This window comes from Gossypium hirsutum, chromosome D05 (genome assembly GCF_007990345.1).
Source record: "Gossypium hirsutum isolate 1008001.06 chromosome D05, Gossypium_hirsutum_v2.1, whole genome shotgun sequence".
NCBI lineage: Eukaryota > Viridiplantae > Streptophyta > Magnoliopsida > Malvales > Malvaceae > Gossypium > Gossypium hirsutum.
This window is the reverse complement of record NC_053441.1, coordinates 35,352,286-35,362,372: the sequence shown is the minus strand read 5'-3', so window position 1 is coordinate 35,362,372 and position 10,087 is coordinate 35,352,286. Positions and strand designations below refer to the sequence as shown.

At 32.5% G+C, this 10,087-nt stretch overlaps 1 protein-coding gene and 1 non-coding gene across 2 annotated transcripts; one reads left to right on the top strand and one right to left on the bottom strand.

Annotated features, from left to right (window-relative positions):
- The first annotated feature begins 568 nt into the window (after positions 1 to 568).
- TRNAM-CAU (transfer RNA methionine (anticodon CAU)) lies at positions 569 to 640 on the top strand. Its single transcript has one exon. It is a non-coding gene; the product is annotated as a tRNA-Met (tRNA).
- A 412-nt stretch (positions 641 to 1,052) lies between these two features.
- LOC121217378 (F-box/kelch-repeat protein SKIP11) lies at positions 1,053 to 3,961 on the bottom strand. The gene is made up of 2 exons (XM_041092908.1): positions 3,495 to 3,961; positions 1,053 to 2,962 (listed from the first exon to the last, which is right to left on the bottom strand). The coding sequence occupies exon 2, from the start codon at positions 2,806 to 2,808 to the stop codon at positions 1,558 to 1,560; it is 1,251 nt and encodes a 416-aa protein (XP_040948842.1). The 5' UTR covers positions 2,809 to 2,962; positions 3,495 to 3,961; the 3' UTR covers positions 1,053 to 1,557.
- Between the last annotated feature and the right edge of the window lie 6,126 nt (positions 3,962 to 10,087).

The window sequence follows — 10,087 nt, the reverse complement described above, 5'->3', positions numbered from 1 at the left end:
GCGTAACGTCAAGTTTGCATTAGCATTGGACACTCAAATTAACATTAAGATGATAAAATAACTTGATTAATATAATGTTTGATACTTTAAAAACTCAATTAAAATTTTTTTAATTTTAGATGATAATTTAAAATTATAAATCATAGTTTGAGCACATGTTAACCCTTATAACTTATTGTCACAGTTTGAAAGCTGAAAGAAAAAAGAAAACAGAAGTTTAATAAATTTTAGGTTAATTGCAGAAAGATGTCCGCAAACTATGAGTTAGAATTACTAACTAAACTTCAAAAAATATTTCAATTGAATCCTACAAAAGATTATCGTTTTGAATCTAACATGAATTTTTTTTCAACATGGATTAATAAATATTTTAAATATGCCATTTAATATTAAAGTTGATGATTAGATTGATAGGAGGTGATTGAAATGAAAATGGATTTAATTGAAACGTCTTGAAGTTTAGGATCAATTTAAAGTTTGATTAATGGGGCCTCTGATGCAATTAATCCTTATTTCTAACTTCTTTTCATAAATATATATACTATAATATACAAAACTTAAACAACAAATCAGAGTGGCGCAGCGGAAGCGTGGTGGGCCCATAACCCACAGGTCCCAGGATCGAAACCTGGCTCTGATATTTGTGTTATCTTTTCCACATAATTTGTTCTTTCATTTTGTTGGAATTTTCTTGTGAAATACCTTCTTTTTGTTTTTTTAAGTTTCTGTGAACTTTCTTGTGAAATACCATTCATCCATTCATGCATGTACGAGGCTTATTCAAGAGCAAACACTGTTTTTTATGTATTCTTTTTTTGTATATTTGTATGCTTACAGCTAGAATGCTGCTTGTGAAACTAACACAATCGAAAATGAATAACCAATATCTCTAGGATTGAGTTGCAAAGAGCTCGATGTAAGTCTTGTGGATGAAGAAAGTCGGGGTGGGAGAACTTTGCCCACTCTTATAGGAATCTGACCCGGCTTGGCTAGGGAATTGAAAGTATTGCAAATAGAGAAGAAACAAACACCATCATCAGCTGAACCAAAGATAACAAAAAGTGAACATGAACATATATAATTTATGTAAGCCCATCCATTACAATTGATCAATGAGAGTACATCAGCCAACATCCAAGATAACAACAACTTATTTCCTCCATTTAAACACAATTCCCAACAAAATTAAGGATACAACTACTTGTCTGTTTCTTAAAAAAAGCTTCAACTTACTCTAATGCCAACCTACCACTGTGTTTGCTACTTCAAATTATTAAAACCTATTCTTGTGTGTGTTACATGCTGCGATTTCTCGCAACAAATGGAATGGAAGACACTTTGAGTCATATTTTTAAAATGAAATAAGACAATCCTAGCAGTAAAATATTCTTTTGAATCTTTGAGTAAATTTGAAACTCCTCCCCCCTCTATCATCTCCCTATCCAAATGGGGAAGGATATAGGAACTAGGGGAAATTACCATTAGCAAGAGTCGTTGAACCTCAGTGGCAGAGTGGGGCACCATTCCACTGCACATGATGCCAGCAACATCCATTTCTTAGCAACCCATCACCGCGCAATTATACACAAAGTTACCCGACCGCTTTCTGGCTAGCAAGTTCCATTGTGGAGGCCCTTCGCTTGGAACCCACGAATTCAGCTCTATAAAGCTTCCACCTGAGGCGGTTTGACCGCCGATCACTATAAGGCGATCACCGCATGCTCTGAATGCAAGACCCCAACCGTTCATGGAAACAGCTCTTTCGGGCAATCTTCCGATAGTCAACCATGATTTTTTCTCCTTATCATACTTTTTTACCTCCATGTCAGCATGGTCAGCAGCATACAGTTCATTGTTTACTACTGCAACCAGTGGGGGTGCCCCAGGTGCCACAGGTTTCTCAGCCTCACCAGCTGCCACAGACATGTTAGGAATTTTAGTCCATTTTTTTAACTCTAAATCATACTCCTCCCCACAAGTGAGAACCCTTGCATCATTTCCCACTCCACCAGTTCCCCCAATTACATAGAATTTCTTATCCATAAATACCCCACTGCACATCTTCCTTGGGGTATTCATGCTTGGGAGAGTCTCCCACTTCTGAGTCTCGGAATTGTACATTTCTGCAGTGCTCAGGATGTTACCCTGAGAATCACAACCACCAGCTAAAATCGCAATCTCTCCAAGACTAGCTGACCCGAACAAGCACCTAGGAGAATTCATACTAGTCCCGAAAGTCCAAGAATTTGTCAAAATACTATATCTATATATCACTTGGGAATTCAGTTCCTTCCCAAATACAAGCAACTCAGTTCCCACGGCCAAGGATTCCTTGTCCCCAAAAATGAAACAACCATTGGGAGGCATCGGTGGCAAATGCATCCACTTGCATTGGATTGGATCAAATGCCTCCCATTGAAGGAGGTCACAAGAAAAGTAAACCCAATGTTCAGTAACACCCTTCTGCCTCCTTGACTTGTAGATCTCTCCGCTCCTGATTACGGATCGGAAACTCCGATTCAGAGAGGCAATGGAACCATAATAGGATCTCGAGCACCTAATCAGACAATTGATGGAGTTGTCCCTCCCAATCGGTTGGATTAACACATCCAAATCCGAAGAAGATTCATATCGACTAGTATCGTTGGAGAAGAGCTTAGGCAACTTGGTTTCTTGATGACAAGCATCGGATCCGGAGATTTCGAGAGGCAGCGGACGCTTCCCACTGAACATGTAAGGCCAGTCGGTTTCTTGTTGAGAGGAGCTTGCCAACACCAAACACGACTTGCAGGATCGATTCTCCACCATCACACTTTCGCTCCCCTCCCAATTTCCAAAAGGGAATAACTCACAAAATCGCAACAATGGGAAGAAATTTCAAATCACTGTAGAAACAGCAAGTGTTTTTTTTTCGCCCAGCCGGGAAAATATATATATACGCTGTAAAGATTGGCAATTCAACCTATTCAAGAACCAAAAAATAAACAACAGTTTCAATTTTGAACATTAAAGGAAAAAAAAACAAACAGAAAATTGAATTAAATAAAGGCGATCCAAGTTAATTAAAAGAAAAACGAGATTTCAGAGGCAGGTTTTTTTTCTTTTCTTTTCGTTTTCTCTGGTCTGTATTGGTTATGAAAAAAAATAAACCTTAAAATTCAGTAAAAAAGGAAGAGGAAAGAAAGTAAGAAAAATAATTTATGACCAAACAATCTGAAGAAAAAGAGGTACCAGATCTCGGAATTTCAAATAACATAAACACTAACCGAGAAAAAAATTTGGACTGCTAGATCCAAAAGAAGAGAATACCAAAAACAAAAGAAAAAAAAAAGACGAATTGGATCTATTGATAGTTTCAGTAATCTTCATCAGAGAAAAACCCAGTGCTTAAAAACATAAACATATACATGAACCAAAACAAAAAACAAAAAAAAAACAGAAGGAAATAAGTGACAGAAGGAATACTAATAACAATAACGTTGTGAAAGACTTACTGAATGGATAAGAAGGAAGAATTGAGAAGAAGCAAAAAATTGGGTATGGATTTTGTTTTCTTTTTGGGTAAAAATGAACACACTATCTCTAGCTCTAGCGCTATCCAAATCTCTGCTTTAAAGTATTGCTGTTGTTTCTTAGGGTGAGGAGTTCATTGGGTTTTTTTCTACATAGCCTGCGCTGCCTTTTTGTCCTTTTGATTCTCTCTGCAAATCACAGCCGGGGGGATTTGCCACCAAATATCTTTAAAAGCTCACCCCTCTCTCTCTCTCTCTATTTTAACTCCCCATGGAAATTTATATATAAAAACCTCTGGTTTTTGTTTTATTAAATAAAATGTAAACTTTTCTTATAAATGGTATGGCTGGTAATGGTTAATATCAGTCCTGGAAGTAACAGCTCCAGATCATGGGTAATATTTTAATTAAAAATAAAATAAAAAAATAGTTCTAGTGTTCAAAGGCTAACCCTATATGATTTGTGGTGGGGCGGGGCGGTGGTCAACGAAGGAGGGGAAGCAACTGTTAACCGGTGAAAGCCGGTTGAGACACGTGCCTTATTAGAGTGATATAAATGAATATGAACAGAATATATAAAGGTGATAACAGTCCCTCACTTTTGTTTTAGTTTGAATACTCCGTTACCCCCATGTTTGTTGCTCTTTCTTTTACGTGTCAATAAGTACAAATATACGACACTCAACTCCTAAAGTCGTTCAAATGTAAAAAAAAAAAAACAACGTGGTAAAATGTATACAGATATACATTTAGAGAATATATATTTCTTTTAAAAATTTAGAGAATATATATTTATTCTTTTTACTGAATTGGGTAGAATCGATTTTGTGGGATAATATTAAGGATAAAATTGATTAAGTAATTATCCAAACATTATCCATCCTAATCATAATTATCGCTCAATTTTTCTAAACTTATACAATTTATTTAATTTGTTTCCATTATAAGTTGTACCTCTTTCTTTTTTTCTTTTCATAAAAGGAAACAATTTGAATTTTCTTAATAAAACTTTTTTAATGCCAGGTTTCATAATTTGTAGTTTTTTTTTAAATATAATTATAACCTATTACACAATCTAATATTTAAACTCAAAATCTATTATTACAAAATACGGTCGAAACTTAATTAAGTTTAATTTAGATAAAATTTATACATAGTAATATTTAATTAGGGTAAAAATATATATTACCTCTTCTACTAAGAAAATAGATAAATTAGTCTCTACACATTAAATTAAAGAGCAAAGCGATCTTTTTTTTTTGCTAAAAAGAATTTTATTCATTCCTATTGTTAAAATTTATATGGCTAATAGCTAGAGGTGTTCATAGGCCAAGTCGAGTCTAAGCATGATATTAGCATACTTTATGCTTGCCCAAACCGGACCCGAAATCTAGGCCTAAAATTTTGTCCAAACATGCCCATATTTACAAAAGACTAACCCCCGCCCATATTATTTTTTTTAAAAATTATTTTTATTATTTTTATTTTAATATTTAATAATTTTATTTATTTAATTTTTATATAGTCATCTTACATTATTTTAATATTACATTAGAGTAGTATTATATACTTAGTATAGGTTTGTTTTTTTAACGTGTCCTAAATTACATAATATATAAAAACAACATAATATAAAATATTATAAACTTAAAATGGGTTGGTTCAGGCTTAGGACTAAGTTTTTTGCCCAAACCCTTTTTAAATTTTGGGGGTAGCCCGAGCCATGAACATGCCTACTGATAACATAACCAAATAGTGACATGTGGTGTGCAACACATACCTCATATTGACATACAATGATCAATTTTTAATAGTAAAAATAGATAAAAAAATTTAATATATGACTAATTTACTTATCTTTTTATTAAAAAAATAAACAAAGGCAAAAAGAAGAGGGTGGTTGTTTGATTCAAGTCTGATAATTTCATGAAATGGTCGTAATTATGAGCTGTTTATATTTGATTAATGAAAAAGAAAAAGAGAAAGGTACTTTGGGCAAATCCAAAACCAAACAAATCAAAACGTCCGACATTTTTTCCTATAATGGAATTTGGACATTGTCAAGCAGCCGTGTTTTGTATGACGGCCAAGCTGAGCTGGCTTCTACGACCACCCAGGTCAATCCATGTTAATCACATTTCCATTCTTTCTAAATCCCGCCCCATTATATTAAACCAAAAATATTAACAAGTTCTTCTATATCTAGTTTTCAACACCGACTCCTTTATTATTATTATTATTATTAAAAGCAGCCGCTTTTATCACCAGATTTTTGACCATTATGATAAACTATCCAAATGATCATCCCATTTTTGATTTTTCACTTTACTCATCCGCACATTAAGTTAAATGATGAACAACACTTTCTTCTTTAACAAATCAACTCGCATAACAATTGGAAACTTTGCAAATTAGATAAGAAGAAACAACATACAGAACACTAGAATTCCATTGCCATTAAATTTTCAGTTTTTTTTGCCTGCATTTCATTACCCAAAAGTACCAATATTTACCATTCTCTGAAAAATTCCCAAATATTTCCCACAAAAATCACCCAACAAAGTTCATTACCCAAAAGCATAACACCAACACAAACATACAAAATACCCACATGTGAGTTATATTTGGAGACGTCCGTAAGGAAGCTGGATATCCACAATAACATATTGGGATTTTAGTAGGTGAATCCATTGCTGTTGTTGATGAGAAAACAATTCTGTTTCATCATAAGGTAAATAAAGTAAAATAAAAGGGGTTTGCCATATTTCTTTTAAAATTACCTGTACTATTGACGTGAAAAAGAACGCTCGAGGAAATCAGGTGGCGTGCTACATCAGATGCCGTTAACGACTTGACAGTCGAGTGATTAAACTGAAAGATTATAATAACGATAATGATCAAAATGAAAGTTTTTGGGTTTTGGGTGACCATCTAAGTAATTTGTCCTTTTTCAAAAAATATATATTGCGAGTTTCTAACGAGATAATATTTCTTTTTCTTTTTTTGGTAATTTTCATACTAATCCCCCCGTCCATAAAATATTATAATCAGTTTTTGTAATTGTGACAAAACTGACTATTTTGTATGATTAAAGAAAAACTGATTACTTTAGTTCGGCAGCGATACAAATTACTGTCCTACCCATGGAATTTATGTAAATTACTATTCTACCCATGGAATTTATGTTTTTTAAGGGCTGATTTGGAATTATTAGATTTTTAAAAAAATTACTATAACAAATAGTAAAATGTTGTAAGAAAAATATAATATTGTATGTAGTATTAATATGTCGGTAACAATAATAATGCAATACAATACAGTAGCAATAACACAACAGAATATCTACCCATGGAATTTATGTTTTTTAAGGGCTGATTTGGAATTATTAGATTTTAAAAAAAATTACTATAACAAATAGTAAAATGTTGTAAGAAAAATATAATACTGTATGTAGTATTAATATGTCGGTAACAATAATAATGCAATACAATACAGTAGCAATAACACAACAGAATACCTGTAATCGAACAAAGTTGAAAATTAGAAGAAGAATTTTGTTGAGGCCTGTATGAACAATTTTCTTAAGACAGATTTGACCTCTCCTCGATGCTTTGAGTAACATTGGACGTCTGTCTCTTAGGATACAACAACAAACGATCACAGTAGTAGCACAACAACAGTGATCAATCGAACACAATCTTGCCTTTCTCTAGCACTAGGATGAATGAATTTAGAAGGAATTTTTGATATTGATGGTTTTTGTTGATGTATTTTGGAAGTCTCCTAACCTGGCTTTATATAGAGGAGAGAATATGAATGAAGAGATTTAGACCGATTCATGAAGAGTTTTATTAAAAAGTTAATAGATATAAGTGAACAGACACAATGAATGAAAATATGCAATATTAAACCAAAAGCAATGAATCTATTCACCAAGAGATACAATTGTTCAAAAGATACAACTGTTCATCAAGAGACAGAACTATTGTTTAATTTAAGCATTAATTTATCATTCATCACTCAACAATTTAAGCATTAATTTATCATTCATACAATCCCCACATGATGAAATTGATGGATCAACGAGACTCAAAGACTCAAAAAGATGATAGATTCTACGTTCGATATTTGCATAGGATAGGTAAAACTCAGCCTTTGAACCTTCCATTGTGAAAGTATATTTCCATTCTATGTCCTTGAACTGTTTTGCCGTTTGTGTAAACGAAGATATACCTCACACAAATACCTCCCTGGCAAGATTTTGGTTCTCATGGGCAGGTTCATATGACCATGAACATCCTCCTAGTTCTACAAGAGCTTAGAGAACTATGCCCCAATAGTCTTCTTGAAGAAGCCTTACTTCACTCTTACATAGGTGACTTATGTTGTTCATTTCACTGAAACACACAATGGTCATGAAAAGTATTGTTTAATCTTTTCCACATTTTAGTCATTGCTTTCATTCTAAGAATGGACTTAGGATAAGAACCCCCATAATGACCTCACAAGGTCTATGTAAGTAGGTTGTCTCATTGAACCTAGATCTTGAGATCTCCAATCAACTAGGCTGGATCTTCCATCACATGGCACTTTAAATATTTATGGGTTTTAGTCTCATTCCTTTCGATGTTTTATCAACTTGATCTCGGTTTAACCCTTTGGTTAGTGAATTCGCAATGTTATCTTTTGATCTTACAAAATCAATAGAGATAACTCCAGTTGAGATCAATTGTCTAACGTTATTGTGTCGATGACTCATGTGTCTCGACTTACCATTATACATTACATTCTGTGCTCTTCCCATTGTTGCTTGGTTATCACAATATATGCATGTTGTGGGTCTAGGCTTTGGTCATTTAGGAATATCTTCTAAAAATTTTCGTAGCTATTCTGCCGCTTCTCCAAATTTGTCTAAAGCTACAAACTCAAATTCCATTGTGTATCTGGTTATAATCGTTTACCTTGAGGATTTCCATGACACAGCTCCTCCTCCCAATGTGAAAATATAACCACTTGTGCGTTTGGTATCTTGAATATCAGATATCCAACTAGCATTGGAGAATCCTTCTAACATAGTAGGATCTCTGGAATAATGTAATCCATAGTTTCGAGTATATATGAGATATCTTAGTACTCTCACAATCGTTTTCTAGTGATTCTCCCTGGGTTGTTTGTGAATTTGCTTAAACTGCTTACAATGAAAACAATATCAGGTCTAGTGCAACTCATAAGGTATATTAGACTGCCTATGACGCTTGTATATTCTACTTGGTCAACACTTTCACCTTTGTTTTTGGACAGATGTTGACTTATATCTATCAGATTTCCGGGTACACCAAAATCATCCTTGCCAAATTTCTCAAGAATCTTGTTTGCATAGTTTTTGGACAGATGTTTTTTTATAGTTTTGGATAAAAGTTAAATATGGTAATTTGGTTAATTGAGTTTGAGTTTGAGTGTGCTCAAACCCATGTCCTACTATACTAGTAACAGTTCTGATGCCACCTAAGTTGAGAGTCAATCGATAGAAAAAAAGCTTATTTATTATGTACTTATTATAATAGATAAACATAAAATAAATACTAATTAGTACAAATTTAAACTTGAAATTAGAAAGATGGGTAAAACCAATTTTAAAAAATAACCCCTCTTCAAAATAAGCAAAATAAAAATTCCTTCTCTTTTCCCAAACAAGTCATGTGAGTAATTAAAAGTTGCTAATTGAAATTAGTTTATTGCTAACTCATATACTAAAACATGGTGAATAAGTAATACCATTGTCAAACGTAACATAAGTGATAAGTAGTTATCTACCTATTTATTTTATTCAACACCTTTTTGTATTAAGTAAAAAATTAAAATCATTATCAAACAAATTTTTATTACGAAAATTTTCAATAGTTTATCAAACTTACCATTAGTTTTAAAAGTTTTTAAATTCTTGTTTACTAAATAGAGTTTGATTATAAATTAAATTGTTAAAGATAAATGTTTACCAGTCAAATTAGATTGATTTGAATAAAGTTAAAAGTTTTGTTTTTACTTTGTGTGAAGCAATTTTTTTAGAATTGTTTGATTCTTTTCTTATTTATTTTTTACATTATTATTTTCAAGTCTTATCTGAGTCACAAATTTTCAAAATTTCAAGCTTAAATTTTATAAGAAATTATTTGATTATGATTACACATATTTAATAAAAACTAGGAGCAGGACCAGCATTCATAAGTTTAAGTTCCATCATTTATAAAGGGTAAATTATTAAAATAGTTGTTTTTCTTCACTTTAAGTTATATTTTAATTATTTATGTTTAAAATGTTATGTTTTAATCACTTACGTTATCATTGTAATATTTTAGTCACTGAGCCATTAATTGTCATTAACGGTGTAACGGCAAGCTGATGTGGCACGCTAAATCATCAATTCAAACAAAATTTTTAGGTTAATTTATACAATCGGTCCCTATATTTCTTCATTTTGAACAATTTAATTTTTTTCTTTTATATTCTTTTAAATTTCTTTTTCTTTTTCCATTCTCTTCTACTTCTCCTTTTGTTTTATTCCCTTCTCTGTTTCT